This window comes from Penicillium crustosum (assembly GCF_028827405.1).
Source record: "Penicillium crustosum strain IBT 35664 chromosome Unknown utg000002l_segment0_segment0, whole genome shotgun sequence".
NCBI lineage: Eukaryota > Fungi > Ascomycota > Eurotiomycetes > Eurotiales > Aspergillaceae > Penicillium > Penicillium crustosum.
The window spans coordinates 7,707,421-7,722,347 of NW_026623123.1; the positions used below are offsets into that span (position 1 = coordinate 7,707,421).

General features: G+C 48.6%; 6 protein-coding genes across 6 annotated transcripts; 3 read left to right on the top strand and 3 right to left on the bottom strand.

Annotated features, from left to right (window-relative positions):
• Window positions 1–575: 575 nt before the first annotated feature.
• Window positions 576–1,637, bottom strand: N7487_006410 (inositol monophosphatase family protein; the record flags this gene model as incomplete). The annotated part of the gene is made up of 1 exon (XM_056874157.1): window positions 576–1,637. The coding sequence occupies one exon, from the start codon at window positions 1,635–1,637 to the stop codon at window positions 576–578; it is 1,062 nt and encodes a 353-aa protein (XP_056731877.1).
• Window positions 1,638–2,060: 423 nt separating this feature from the next.
• Window positions 2,061–2,627, bottom strand: N7487_006411 (uncharacterized protein; the record flags this gene model as incomplete). The annotated part of the gene is made up of 3 exons (XM_056874158.1): window positions 2,061–2,165; window positions 2,237–2,311; window positions 2,388–2,627. The coding sequence occupies 3 exons, from the start codon at window positions 2,625–2,627 to the stop codon at window positions 2,061–2,063; spliced, it is 420 nt and encodes a 139-aa protein (XP_056731878.1).
• Window positions 2,628–3,390: 763 nt separating this feature from the next.
• On the bottom strand, window positions 3,391–4,612 carry lap1 (putative aminopeptidase; the record flags this gene model as incomplete). The annotated part of the gene is made up of 2 exons (XM_056874159.1): window positions 3,391–4,371; window positions 4,427–4,612. The coding sequence occupies 2 exons, from the start codon at window positions 4,610–4,612 to the stop codon at window positions 3,391–3,393; spliced, it is 1,167 nt and encodes a 388-aa protein (XP_056731879.1).
• Window positions 4,613–5,014: 402 nt separating this feature from the next.
• Window positions 5,015–6,616, top strand: N7487_006413 (uncharacterized protein; the record flags this gene model as incomplete). The annotated part of the gene is made up of 4 exons (XM_056874160.1): window positions 5,015–5,067; window positions 5,245–5,756; window positions 5,847–6,354; window positions 6,412–6,616. 4 exons carry the CDS (start codon window positions 5,015–5,017, stop codon window positions 6,614–6,616), a joined length of 1,278 nt encoding a protein of 425 aa, XP_056731880.1.
• A 1,770-nt stretch (window positions 6,617–8,386) lies between these two features.
• N7487_006414 (uncharacterized protein) lies at window positions 8,387–10,192 on the top strand (the record flags this gene model as incomplete). Its single annotated transcript, XM_056874161.1, has 2 exons — window positions 8,387–9,564; window positions 9,849–10,192. 2 exons carry the CDS (start codon window positions 8,387–8,389, stop codon window positions 10,024–10,026), a joined length of 1,356 nt encoding a protein of 451 aa, XP_056731881.1. The 3' UTR covers window positions 10,027–10,192.
• Window positions 10,193–12,851: 2,659 nt separating this feature from the next.
• Window positions 12,852–13,579, top strand: N7487_006415 (uncharacterized protein; the record flags this gene model as incomplete). Its single annotated transcript, XM_056874162.1, has 3 exons — window positions 12,852–12,921; window positions 13,005–13,064; window positions 13,359–13,579. The coding sequence occupies 3 exons, from the start codon at window positions 12,852–12,854 to the stop codon at window positions 13,577–13,579; spliced, it is 351 nt and encodes a 116-aa protein (XP_056731882.1).
• Window positions 13,580–14,927: the final 1,348 nt, after the last annotated feature.

Sequence of the window (14,927 nt, forward strand, 5' to 3'; positions counted from 1 at the left end):
TGAAACATAGACTAGGCGCCATCCCAGTCTACTCCAGTGAGAACAAACTATAATCTGGCGCAATTTGTAGATCATCGTGCACTGTCCTATTCGATACAAAGATCAACCTGAAATCGATGTATATGGAAATGTATTAGTAGTGGACAAACTAAGAACTCAAAAATACTCGAGACATTACTGCTGAGCGTAGGACCTGGGAAGACGGAAATCAGGGAAAATGAGACCCGCATTTGAGCCTAGTTTGGCGCCGGAAGACAATTTGAGCCTAAAAATAACCTTGGAAATACTAGTATGAAACACAGGCACAAAGTACCTTTCTACTGAAGGTGTAAGCACACAGTATGTTTCACAGCCAGCATTTCTTACTTGAGAATCAGGGTAACGCGGGGAAAGGGGCCAGTGCTCACGCCTCAGGTCGGTAGAAGCGTCTACATTATCCACATGAATGTATGTAGTATACTAATATCAATAGTAACCATGCCAATGATATGATTATCTAGGGTATCAAAACCAATATGCAAAAGAACAAGATGTAAAAAAAAGCAAACATATATAAAAGCAGTCGGGAAAAAAAATCACAATCCCCGCGCCTCCTTCACAGCCTCCAAAATCCTCCCATGAACCGAAGCCGGCCCAACAACCATACCATGACACCCAGCCAAAGTACGACCCAGCGAACAATCAACCGGTTTCCCCTCAAGGTCGGTAACAAGACAGCCCAATTCCTGCACAATAAGCATACCACCCGCATGATCCCAGATCTTCGAGCGATACTCCGGACTCAGCGGCACCTTCACGAAAGCATTACACCCCCCCTGCACGGCAATAGCAACATAACGCATCTGCGCCGACCACAAATCCACCGGATTCGGCCACGGACAACCAAGATCCGCCGCCACACGTGCATGAGCCTCAAGATCCTGCGTCTTCGCCGCACGCGTATCAATGAACCGCACGTCGGAAGCCCCAACCTGCGGGACAATTTCAAGCGGGCGCCCCGGCAGCAAAGCTCCCAGACCCATAGGTCTGATGGTAGCGCCCTGTCCGGCAACGGCTGAGATCATCTGGCCGAGACCGTCGCGGTCGACGCGCTGTTCAGCGACGGGTCCTGACTCCAAAAGGTTGGGACAGCCGAGGACGCCGACTTTCTGGACTCCGTTTTCGACTAGCGAGAGACAGACCGCGTACTGCTCGCCACGGATGAAGGTTGCTGTTCCATCTACGGGATCTAGAGTCCAGGTCCTGCTAGTGGGGGTACAGGCGCCTTTTGCGCCGAGGTCGATGAGGTCGAGAAGTTCGGAGGTGGTACTTGGGGTGTGGAGAAGGGCTTCGCTTTCTGGGTCATTGAGGTGGATGCTGGTTGCTAGGTCCCAGGTTCTTGCGAGGAGGTCTGGGTTTGAGCGGAGGGCTGTAGCGTCTTCTTCGCCGACGATGTCGTCGTCGGGGAAGACGTTATGGATGGCTGCAATTATTGAGGCTTGGGCGGCGAAGTCGGCAATTGTTACGGGAGAGGCGTCGCTCTTGTCAAGGGCGCCTTTGTCAACGGCAGAGAGTAGCTCTTTTGTTAGGATGGCTGCTCGTTGTACGGCTAGGCTGGCAAGCTGGAGTTCTTTGGCGTAAGGGGTTGAGGCGGTCATGGTGGGCTGTTTGAGGGGTGGTTTATGGAGAGGGTGTTGAAATGGTTGATCCCAAGGAGGGAGATTTGCTTGGCCGGATGTAGAAATGACAATTGGAAACGACAAGTATGAAAACGGTGAGTTTATTTTTTTGGACAGGATAGAGGGGCATCACGTGCGAAACACCGGTGAGTATGGCTACGTCATATCTTGGATCTAGCCCTATACTGGGCCAGGTGGATCGGCAAGGCACAAAATCATATGTTGTATGATAAATCCTCTCTTTTCACTCTATGTACTCCATACCCACAATATACATAGGTACTTTTCTCATAATCTCACCACCACCATGTCATGTTCAAATCTAGTGCATGGGGCTTTAGTTGAGAGGTCATCTATATTAAGCTTATGAGTATATTTTCATAGATCGACTCCCCAAGGTCCTTACAATCTAGCCTTGTCTTCCTCCCGACCTACAAGGTTAGGGTGGGGATTTCGAATGGGTCGAGTAACGGCGTAGAAGGCAAGTCCTTGTGACTTGGTTGAGAACTAGATCGGGGGAAATTAGACCTGCTTTAGCTAATATCTCCCGTACGAGATATGGGAGGGTCATGACAAACCTTAACCTTAGATCCAACATGGAAAAAAGCAAAGTCTCCCGGAACTAGATGGTGGATGATCCCAGTAGCCTCATCCTATTAAGAACCACGATTGTTAGTATAAATAAAAGATTGAAGAAGTAGCCTTCAATATATATAAAAGGGGACATACCAAAATATCGATCTGACCATTGAGGACATACTTCGTCTCCTCAAAAGTGTAGCTCGCGGGTCTTTCAGGCCCTGCCTCAATCTTATAGAATCCCGAAGTGAAGTGTGCAGGAGATTCAGTCTTGGTGCGGATAGAATGGAAATCGGCAGTGGTTGCGTTCTCGCCCTTGGGGAGAGGGATGAACTCGTGGCCGGCGCCTTTAATGACGGTAAGGGGAACAATGTTGCTAGACACTTCCATAATGAATTCCAGTATTAGCGACTCTGAACATTTTGCTATGGAGGTTACCAGGAGTAACTCACTGTTGCTATATTTCTTTGATAGATAAAGATAGAATTGGGACATATTTAGGAACGAGGTATCGGTCAACTAATATACATTCTCATAGTACCAGAGTACTACAGCTCGGACGCACTCCCGGTATATGTCGAGGATCCCGCGTGCTTTGTCCCAATGAGGGGAAAAGTCCCGGTGCTGATCTGCCCGCACGAGGGGAACAGTCGGCTGCATCGCCCGATGGAGAAATATCGGATGGAGAGCCGTCACTAGAACATTCGCGCAATCATCAGGAATCGCGTGCTATTTCCCAATTTGTGATCATAAAGTAGAAGAAGAACAAAGTAGTAGAAGAAGAAGCTTAGGAAAAAAAGAGAGAACTAAGCTTCCTTTGTGGCTGTACTAATTCTAGTGCGTACCCGGTATTTCAACTACGATACACATGCCGCTGATCACAGAGCATGAGATGCCCAGGTTGCTGTCTAGTATGGGCGGTTACGACTATATTGTGCATGTCAACGAGGTAAATATCACGATTCTAAATTACTAGGATAGAAAGTTTAACAAATTATAATCATTCAATTGAGAGTATGTAGGGTAGTAGCCCCAAGACCGAAAAAACAAAAACTGCTTCAGGTTGATCCTCAATGTACTCTTAACGAGGGAACCCAGCTTAGAGGTATATCACTTAAAACGCCGAACCGTCATGTAAACCAGTGTGACAAAATCAGAAGGGAGCAAAAGCTAGCTCGTAAGCAAAAGCCAAGCTCATCTTCGCATGCTGCAGCATGTGATCGAAGCTCAAATACTCGATCTTGTCCTCGGTAGTGTGAATCCTCTTATCAGAGTTCTCAAACTGAGACTCGATGACAAATGCCGAGGGGTATCCGTACCGACTAGCAGAGGCATGATCAGAGCATGCATAGCCACACTTTGTCTCGACATAAGGCACATCGCAGTAGGTAGTGATAACCTCCTTGATGAATGAAGTAAGGCCCGGATCGACGTAGTCGATGATAACACCCACAGACTCCTTCTGGCCGGCATCCAGAGTACCCTGGACATATCCAGTCATGTCCTGCTGGAGCATGGCCTTGACGTTCCGCTGATTCTTCTTGTAATTGGCATAGACAGCCTGCGATCCGAGCAAGCCACCTTCCTCAGCAGAGTACCAGTGGAACTCGATGGTGTTGCGGGCCTTTCCGTGTGCGATAGTCTCCGACCGCAGCAGGGCGCGAAGAGCTTCGAGAATAGTAACTGTTCCACTACCATCGTCATCGGCGCCGGGTGCAGCCAGAATGGAAGGCAGGAACAGGTTGATGCTATCCTGGTGGGAACCGAGGACGACGGTGTTATCCGTCTGACCGGGAATGCGGGCGATAATACTGAACTGACCCCAGGGGTGATCGAAGCGCTTGACGGTTGCGCCGTGGTCGCTGGCGCCAGACTCTTGCACTGCGGCAGTCACTTGGTCGAATAGCCAAGTTGCCGACTCGATTCCCGTTTGCGACTTGTAGTAGCGCGTGTGGAAGGATGTGAAGTGTTCCAGGTTGCTTCTCATGTTACTCTTGTCGAGGGTTTTGGACAATGGCAGAATCTCATGCGAGTGCTCCATCACCTCTGGGTAGTGGACAACTCGTGTGGTGTGAAGGGTTCCGTAGGAGCCTGATTGGTATTCATCGGTGACATCGATGAAGTTCACTCCGTCCTGGTTGATCGTTAGTACTATGTCATAATTACATTCGAATCAAAACTTGGCTTACCAGCTTGAGCGACCATTTTTCTTCCTCGGTTACCCATCGAGTCTGGTATGGGGCCAGCTCGATTAGAGACTTGGACAGAGGATTTTGAACAATTGAAGGAGCTAGAGGTTGTTGCTCTGGGTTGACTATGACCATGGCCGTTGCCGTTGCGCTCAGCGCCAGAGGCGCAAGAGTGAGGAACTTCATAATGGATGAAAATAAGGATAAGAAGAATAAACGGAATAAACGGAATAAGCAGAAGGGATGGTTTTCCTTTTTAAAAGCTCTGGAGAGGTATTGGGCACGCGCCCTGTGCCAAGCCATTTTTGGACCCCGCGCGCTAAAACACCGAGGCTCTGTATCACATATTACATACTCCGTACTATACTCCGTACTATACATATGTAGTATACGGACTTCCGGTATATCCGGTCCTGGAAAACTCTGAATACGGACTCCGGTTGACATTCACAAAATCATCCATTTGATATTCTACTTTACTTAAAATATCCAAGGTACTGGTTAACCAAAGCAGTAGGCATTCAAGTCTGGGGATCGAAGGTGGAGAATGGAGAATGAAGAGAAGAAAAACTCCACTATGACTGCGCCATGACTCACAGCCCTGCGGAGATAAGGATATATCTCGACGGAGTACAACTGTTGTAGGTGAAAATCATTACAAGGCTGCCTAACTACTCCGTATACAGCCTTGAGCTAGTGTATACAGCCTCGATATGTGATCCACCTTTCCGAGGGCCCCCGAGGACAGTTTCTAGTTATCTTTCTAAAATAGGAAACCAGGGCTAGGGCTATCAGGTACCCACTCTCTCACCAATCAGCGTCCAGCGAGTTGTCCCGTGCAGACAACCTTGCGTATCATCTCTCCCAGGTCTCTTATCTTGCCCATTCTTATCCTATCCTTATCCCTCCTTCGCCCTAGAACTGTTGCCTTCATTTGATCGCATTGCATACATTATGGCTATCCATCCACGCTTGCGCCCAGAGGGTTCGCAAGGGCACCTATCGCCGCAACAGGCCCTAGCCATCTCCGCATGGACAGAGCAACATGCAGCAGCTTCCCTGCAGAACATGTCCCTGACGGACTCAGCCCCCGCAGCGAGTCCACCGTCCACACCGACCCCGATGCGCTCGGGTCTGCGTGGGTCCGCCGTTTCGCTGTCGATCCCTCTCGACGACGAAGCGATCCCATCTCAACGAGTCAAAGTCGAGTCCCGCCCCCCGACAGTCAGCTTCCGACGTCGGGAGCCTCTACGCCGGGATGGCCTCAAGACCCGGGAGGCTCTGCTCAAGGGCAAAGATGGTAGCCGTCGGAGACAGCGCTGGGAGAATGGTACGTATATGCACTAGATTGGTCGCGGCTTGTACCTTTTTTTTTGCTTTTGGCGCGGGTTTGGTAGGCGAATGCTGACCAGACACCAAGATCGTCTGTTGCACAATCCCTGGGCGGAACCGCCGTCATCCAAGGACTGGGATATCCAACCTACCTATACTCGGCATGACCCGATGCCTTATTATCTTGCGCCCCTGTGGGATGTTCACTATTCCCGTGTGGCGGATCACCAGTCGGCCGTGAAGGCTGCTGAGAGAGCTAACGAGAAGCATCACATCCCGAAAGAGCTGAGGTCAAAGCTGAAGCATGCGCGCGCAGCGCATGGCATGCTCCGAGATCTGGAAGAAGAGGTCCGTACTTTTATTCAGAAGTGGAACGAGAGGGAGCTTCTGCTTGAGAAAGAGGGATTGCAGGATGCTCCTAGTGACGACTCGGAAGATGAGATTGTCTTTGTCGGTCGGAATGGGCAGATGCACGACTCTCCCGAGCGAAAGGAGAGACTCCGCCTACTCCGAGAGGAGATCAGCTCTCACAGCGAGCGGGATGGTGAGAAGATGGTGCTTGAGACTTTGGCTAATGATCGTGCTGCTGGGTTCGGGTACGTTTTGCGCATTTTCCCCACCACGAAACTGTCCAGTCCGCTGACACTTCCCAGTCGCTGGTTGGTCCACTCTATTGCATCCTACTATGGATTGCACACTTGGTCCGTCACAGTAGAAGACCGACGAGAAGCCTATGTGGGTTTCCGAGCCCCGGTTCCAGGAAGCCATGCCGGGCTTGTTTCCCACTCGGGTTGCCATTCAGAGACCTTGATCAAGCCCGGTGAGGACCTTCCTCGGCCTCTCTATTCGCAGGTGTAGACCGCTCCCAGTCCTTCTTTCCTTCTCTTCTGTCTTCCAGATTGGACATATGTTTTGATTTCCATTCAGGGTAACGTTCATGGACATTGTAATCATCTCGGTATGAACTCCAGATGCAGTCTCTCGGCTACGGGTGGTCATATATAGATTTTATTGGACATATTTTCTCGGTCGCAGTTCAGGCCAAGGAATGTTTTCTCGTAGCATTGATGCAGTGTTGATCACCTGTCGACGTGGCTATGGTTAGTGGGGGACTATGAGTTCATCGTGTTTGTGTTCGATCGGATCGGGGTGAAGAATTTGAGTGGGATCATAGAATCCCCCTTCGTTCGATCAGTCTGTGCGCTGAAACTAGCCGATCCCATGTCGTCATGCCCCCCGAGACACCGTTAAGAAAGTTAAAATAGTTAGATCGTACGATCGGAATATATCAACCCTCTAATTAGGAACTCAGGAACAGGTGTTCTTTAATATGGCATGATACCTAGATATTCTACCTCGGTATAGTTATATCTCTCTCTCAGATATCAGATACAATCTATCGTCGGCTATCACTGTCTCCACCACACAATCGGAACGGACCGTGGGGCCCACGGTTTCCAAGGTTCTCATGACGTCCGAGGTATGCCCAACCTTGGAAGGGTGTATAAAGGGATGTTTCCCCTACTATGATGTAGGTTGTATAGCGTATAAGAATTCCGTGCTTGGACCCTAGAGGGCCCGAGCCCTAACATCTAAGTAGTTCCCATCTCCCTAGGTACAGAATACGGAGTACAGGGAATCTCGTGTCTAGACCTATTCAATGCAGGCCCCCGCAATCTGACTGGTTCTCACGTTGGGAAACAAAAAAGCAAAAGGGCAAAGCCACGAATGAAGACGAAACACAGGGACCGTCACACAGCACATAATACGCTAGAGAGGAGTTCTCTCATCTCTTATAGGGTAGATTTCGTTCATAGCCCAGGATGTGTGGCTGATTTTCGGTTTCCTTTTTTTTCCTTTTTCCTTTTTTTTTTTTTTTTTTCCTTTCTTTCTATTTGTGCTACAGGCTGCGATAATTAGGTGCAACCGTGTGGCTCTCGTAAATAAGATAGTAGAACAAAGAGTCGGGTACCCAAAAATGACGAAGTAAGCATTCTTCCATTTTCCCCTCCAAATGTTCTAAATACTTCCCACATTGTGACAGTCCAGTTTTCCACATTCTCTCTCTCTGACCTGCTTTCTGGCTTTTGGGGGATTCAAATTCCTTTTTCTATTTGCTTTTTCCCCCCTCATCTCTTTCACATTCTCCCCAATTCCCCCTGATATTTTATTCTATATATTTTGCCTTGCTCAAACAGGAAATCCCCCACCCCTGCCCTTTTCTCTCTGTTCGCTCTCGATCATATGATTCTCTTTGCTTTCACTTGTATTATCCTTGATATTAACTCTGGAGATATTACCCTAATGTCCCTTGCCACTGCTATTATTCCTCGGTGACCCATGTTATGAGAATCTGACCCCTCCTCAAACTACCCGTGGACGGAATCAACCGGACTCTCTACAGGTCCAAACGCCGGGTCTGATCGCTTTTGCTCTGATATACCTTATTTGGTTAACCACACCACCTGCGGCTTACTTACGGCTGATTTTTTGATGTTACTCCTGGCTTATATCCACTTCTACCCTTCTTCGCCTACTTCACTATAGATCAGTGGATCACATACACAGACACACCTATAATCCAAATCAGCACCACAACCTATATCCTAGGCCAATCTCACAAATACCATGGGCTCCTATAAATCCTGCCAAGCTGGCAGCTACAGTTCAACAGACAGCTCGTCCTCAAAAAGCACGGCAGCAACAATTCACAGCGACCGAATGGGCCCCAAACCACACAAAAGCGACTGGACCACAGACTCAGCCAACCAAAAACACATTTCCAGATCTGAAACCGAAGCTGAAGTCACATACGAATGCCGCGAGCCACATCCCCGCTCCTCGACCTCAACCTACGCCTCAACAACATACTCCACAGCCGAACTCGACGAGGAACCTCAACCAATCGAGCCTGCAAGCCCCCACGAAGGCCGCTATTGTGTAAATGAGCGGCAAGAATTCTATCCACTAGATGCAATCCCCTCAACGCCTTCATCATTTGCGCCTCTCTTCCCCTCCTCGCGGCGACTACTCATCCGCCACGACGATGCAACCATTGACGGCAACATGAACCTGCGCGTCGACACGCCCGTCCATCTCCGTGACGGCTCGCAGCGCGACGTCATCCTCTTCCACTTGCGCATGTATGACCTCTTCTCGCGTAAGTTCTCGTTCCGGCGATACTGCCGGGACTCAGGGCGCGAGGTGTGTAATTCTGCAAGGAGGGAGGTTGTGCCTGCTCATGAGCGAAGGCCTGCGCTGCGCACCTCATGGAGTAATGTTTTTGCTGGATTTAGGCCTGGTTCAGCCGCTGGTCACTGTCCGCCGAATGGGGAGCTTAAGAGACAGCATTCAAGGCTTGAGGCTGGTTGTGGACATGGACATGAAAATGACTATGATGCGAGAGAAGAGGTAAATAAGGGGATGGTTGAGGAGGATGAGTTGGAGAAGGAGAAGGAAGGACTGGGCGCTTTGCCGATACTGGGTGAGACGATTTTGCTTGAATTTTCGAATTATGCGCATGTCGAGCTGCGCCGCAAAGGGCCTGGGTCGACTAAGAAATATGAGTTCGAGTATTGGTCCACGAAGTACCAGTGGCGGAGGGAGGTCCGCAAAGAGGGTGATCTGCATGAAGTGTCTTATTTCTTGGTTGACACGCGCACTTCCAAGACTATCGCTCATTTGGTACCGGATACGCTGGCGCCGCTGGAGGTTGTTGAAGAGGAAAGTAAGGGGGGTTGGGTGCCACCTTCTTCATTGTGGATCAGTGATCCCGAAGTTTACAAGACGATGCCTGATGTTGCCGAGTAAGTTATTCTGAATCCCGGTTCTACCCCTCAACCACCTGGCTAGTTTTCCTCTGTTTTCTGCTTAGCTCTCTATTTGCTTCTTGTTTTGTTTTACTCTCCCCCCTTTTTGGTCTCACTTTTTCTTTTCTGTGGTTCGTATGAGGGGGTGTGTGGTTCGTGTACAATGCACCAACGCATGCACCGCATGCACCATATGCACCACGCGCAATGCACCCATGGTACCCCTGCACAAGTGATGATGAGGCATGAGGCTGATGAATCGGTTCGCTTTTTTTTTTCAGTGTGATTGTTGCAACAGGGATAATTGCGCTAGTTGACGACTGCATTCGTCGTCGCTGGCATCACGAGCGGCGTCCATCTTGGATCCTGCCCGCTCAGCACTCGCTAGTAAAGAGCCTGGAGCGCATGGGCCCTCGGCGCCTGATCGGTCAGGTACTACAACGGAGAGGATCCGCTTAAGCGACACAGGGACCCCCGGCTCCATGAGCAGACAACGATGGTTTATGATGAGATGAACTAGATGAATGAGTTGGTCCTGCATTAGTCGAAATATTTGTGGCGCACGGGGCTTGATGCTGCCTTTAATGACTTAATGATGTGAATAACACGGGATATGAACGTTTTTTTGTTCTTGTTCTAGTTTAGCTTCTTCTTGTGAATTATTTTTGCTTTTTCATCCTTCATCCTTTTGCCTTTTGCCTCTTGTTGGCCATTGACACGAATCATCTTTAACGGGATTCCGGGGACTCGACTCTAATTCCGGGCGATCCTCTAATACGGATTTGACAGGGAACCAAGCAGGCTTGCAGATTTGAGCATTTTTCATATTGCACTGCCGAGCATGATAGCCTACAATTCGATGTCACATTCCCAAGGGTTTGCAAGGTGTTATGCTGGCGTTGCATGTTGAGAGTCCACGGGTCTGACCGCTGAAAGTTGAACCATGGTTGCTATTTTCGAGCTAGGGCTAGTCTACTCTGTGAACCATGGTTCGATTCTCAAGCTAAATGTGTCTCGTGCTCTCTTGACCTATTGATCCTGGATCTATTGACTTATTGACCTGATCCCAAATGCATGTACACCCTACTCATCTAAGACTTTCCTTGGAATGCAGAAACCAAAAATAAACTAGTGTTGCAGGAGTACCATATGAAGAAATATTAGTACTATTGTTTAGGGCTCATGATCGATTGGTTCTAGATGAATCTTTTGTTTTTTAGCGTGAATAACAGCCCAAAGAACACTCCTGGCCTTGCTGCCTTATGAAAATTCAAGAAATAGCCAATACAATACCTAGTATATAACTTTAACATGCGAGTATACTGGCTTACTACGTCTACTACTGTAGGTACCAAAATTGTACGTGGTACTTATGTAGTCTACTGCGCAGCATACATGTATAGATGTACTTCAAGATTGGGTGCGGGGCAAGCCCCTCGTTCATTGTCCTTGTCTTTTTTTGTTTTATTTTCCAATATTTTAGACGCCCTATAATGTGCTGGCCTAGTCCCCTGCCGACCATCGGCTGTTTCTCTACGTGTTTCGTGCATACTCGATGTTAGCCGCATTACTGAGAACCATGGTTGAGGATATTATCAACTCTGCATGAATGCCCAACACTCCTCTGCCAAATTGAACACCCCATTCGCTCTGACTGGGGTGGTTCAAAATTTATCTCTGTGAATAACAAATGAACTGTCGATGAATTTCCATCTATGGGGGTCTCTGCACATCAGGCGGTTAACCCGACGGGACTAGCCGACAACATGAAAATGAACCAGGGGGTTCTTGGCCGTATCTTTGTTCCAGATCTCTGCAACACCCTCCTGGCTTTCTGGCGTTTCTCCGGCAATACTACCCATATTGCCTCATTCCATCGCTTTGTCCCTTTTGTAAAAATAAAAAAAATCCCTCTTCTATGTTGATCCTGGGCCCAACAGCAACTGTTCATGCAGGGCGGCCCGGTCTGTGGCTTTGAAGGTGCCCAGCAACTTCCGATGTCAACAATGTGTGGGAGTCGACTGCTCCAAAATAATCATGATATCATCCATCATGATGAGCTGGCAACGCTTCTCCGATGCCCAACTCGGCTGAATCTACATTTCGGGCATCCTCCACACCCGAAAAACAATTAAACAATAAAAGCTATGACACTGACGCTGTGGCCACAGGCTCCGCTTTTTGGGCAGAGATCACCCACAGCTCTCTACCCCCCTCATGCAGTCCCTCATAGTTATTCCAGAAGCCCGCCGTTCCGCCGATACGGTTCAAGTCCATGCGCAAACTAATCTCGGGACATTATAATGTTTTCCGTTTCCTTTTTCTCTCCCTTGCCCTAAGGTACTTCTGTTCAAGTGAGGCGAGAGAGTAAAACAAAAAAAAGAAAAAAAAGAAAGAAAAATCCAAAATGAAAATCGCATGCAAATCGCCCCCCTCCCCAAAAAAACCAACGTGGGGTTCTCTGAGTTGTTCACTTTTTCTATCCAATCCGCATTCAACCTTCTTCCGAGAAAGGTGTCATTTATTCTGGATCCTAGGAGAATTAGGCAATATCTCCCTGTCTGTCATAGAGTGGGAACTAACTTGGGAACATCCGGTTTGCCCCTCTTCCATAACCCTTACATGCTGTCTAGCGTTTCTTCAAGGGCTGTATTTTGCTTAGTCGGCGTGCGCCGGGCCGTTCCAGGTTGCAGCCTCAAAATGATCCGCATACTCTTTGCCTACGAGCCTTGACTGGTGGATAATGGAGGGGGGGATTTGGCTGACGCTGTGCCATGTCCACATCGACATGCATAAGCCCCCTCCTTCGTTAGGTTTGACGGTTAGGCTCCTGTTTGTTCCCAGGGGGTAAATAAAATACTTAAAAATTATAGAAAAAAAAAAGAAATACCAAAATTAAAAAAAATACAGAAAAAAAAGAAGAAATGAAAAATAACGGGGGGTTTCTTTCCTGGCCTTGAAGATATGGCCCACTGTTTATATGACTCCCCGCTCCCCATGTCGTCTCCGTTTGAAGGTCATCGAAAAAAAAAAATACATTTAAGAAGATCTCTAAAGATTCTAAACGGGTCCAATTGAGCTCGTCTGACTCTGTTCTTTCTTTTATATCTTGTGGATTCCCCTTGAAGTTTGCCTTCTTTTTTCTCTTTTAATCTTTATCATCAATTGGGTTATTAACAAACATCGTGGACTGATATCCTCCCCACCTTCAATCCCACTTCATACCACCTCAATTGCAAAGCTTAACCGCTTCCCCCGATATCCCATCTCTTTACGAAGCAACAATGTCGTATACTACTAGTCCTCAAGGGAATAGTGTTGGCAGCCGGCCTAGCTGGCAGGACCAGCTCCAGGGTAAGCCATTGGAATGCGTGGACAAGCATCAGCAGCCCCAAATTTCTCCCAAATGGCAATAATACCCGGCTAACCATATCCAGATCATTGCACACGCACCAAGGTGTCTCCTCCTGTCTTCAACATTGTCTCCGATCGGCGAGGTACTTACCCGATTTCCAATCCTCTTCCTCTCCTCCCCCTCAGTTTCCATCCACTGTCTTCCCTCGCTACAGAACCAGATAATTATAATTTCCCTCTTATTCCCCGATCCAATACCTACGTACACAGCCTGCTTCTATCCACTGCTATGTGTCTCGTGTGTGGGCATTGCAGGAAGGAGTGGAGTCTTGCAGAAAAAGACACAGAAAATTGCCCCCCCTTTCACTTGTACACCGACTTTTAGTTTCCGAGCCTTTGGCAGCAGAAAGCTAATTACTTTTATCTCGGAATCGCAGGAGGTCGTACCGCCTGGTCCAGTACCGTCACTGTTCAGGGCCAGAATATCGCCGCTCGTTACTGGTATGACGGTCAGTTTATCAACAATGCCAAAGAGGACGCCGCCGAGGTTGCCCTCAAGACTCTGAATCAGCAGCCCCGGGCTGCTACTGTCTACCAGGGTCAACTGTTCCCGCAGGCAACGTCGTCCGGCTATGGTCGGGGAGCCGGCGGGTTCTGATCGTATTCTTTATTTCCAATATTTCCTACTAGTCTTGGGTGGCATTCTCTTCCCTTCTTGTGTTTTTATCAAATTTTTTTGGTTCTTGATTCTGATGTTGATCCTGAACTCTGTTGCAATTCATTTCCTGGTGTGGTGGGTGCTTGTTCTGGTTTGTTTTCCACCTGCTGTGAAGGGCCCTCGGGGATCCACAAGTCCTATCCGATACAAAAACCCATACCCTTTGTTGTCGCCTTGCTCTCTCACTTGCATTTTTGACTGCAGGAAAAAAACATACCCCCTTCACCGCACTCCTTCCCTCCCACCTCTTGCGACACCCTTTTCTCCCCGAGTCCTGCTGATGCATGCACTATCCCTCGTCGACAACCACAGCTTCCCGGTTTTCCCAAGTCCAGCCCACAATGGCTCACTACCATACAGAGTCCATGTCATGGGCCTTGGTGGGATGATTCCCGACTCTAGAATGACGGACAAATAATGAAAAAAAGAAAATGTACCACGCATCATCCCTGCCCCGGATGACCACCTCCAAATGCAGGTCACTACCTTGTTTCGCATTTGTGGAACCTCAGCACCAGTCGTGACACACCACACCGAGATCCCGACGACTCAGGTACATGTTACGGTGTCTGGATGTCGTCAGGCCTCGTGTGATTCATCACGAACCGGACTCCCTTTTGGCTCTTTTCAGCGCCTCTTCCCCTCCCACATACGTGTCTTCTGAGGGTACGTCTACATCTTCGTTTAGACAAAACGTCCCACCCACACTTTTTGGGGACCAATTATTGTTTTTGTCTTCCCCGATTTGGGTTCATACATGTCGTCTTTGTCATTTGATTTGCTTTTACCTTGCGCTGTCTGCCTCGAGACAAAATCGGAAATTAGGCCGGGTGCTTACTCCCACTTTATGAGAGGCGAGGGGGCTCGGGTCTCATGCATCGTGTCAAGTGACTGCTGTTTGTCTCTTCGAGAACATATGACTTGTCATGCTCGAGCGGGTTCGACGTCCTACCCGGGACAATTTCCAATCGTTACTCCCTGCGCGGTTCAGATGGCAATTATACCTTGTGGCATTGCCGACAAGTCTAAGGTGACATTTGCAATAGTACCCCCTACTGCTTCGATCCCCTTGGAGCTATGGACAAATGCATGTGTGTGTCTGTGTCACCGTGGATGCAAATAGCATTGCCCTAATCTCAAATGCGATTCGATATGGCAAATGTGGCGATGAAAGCGATTTGGAGCAAGAGGTCACAAGCGGGAGTTACAGGATTAAGGCGGGACAAAAGCCTCCATTTTCCGGGCATCTACCTGTCTCGAATTTGGATTTGGATTTGATTTACATTAT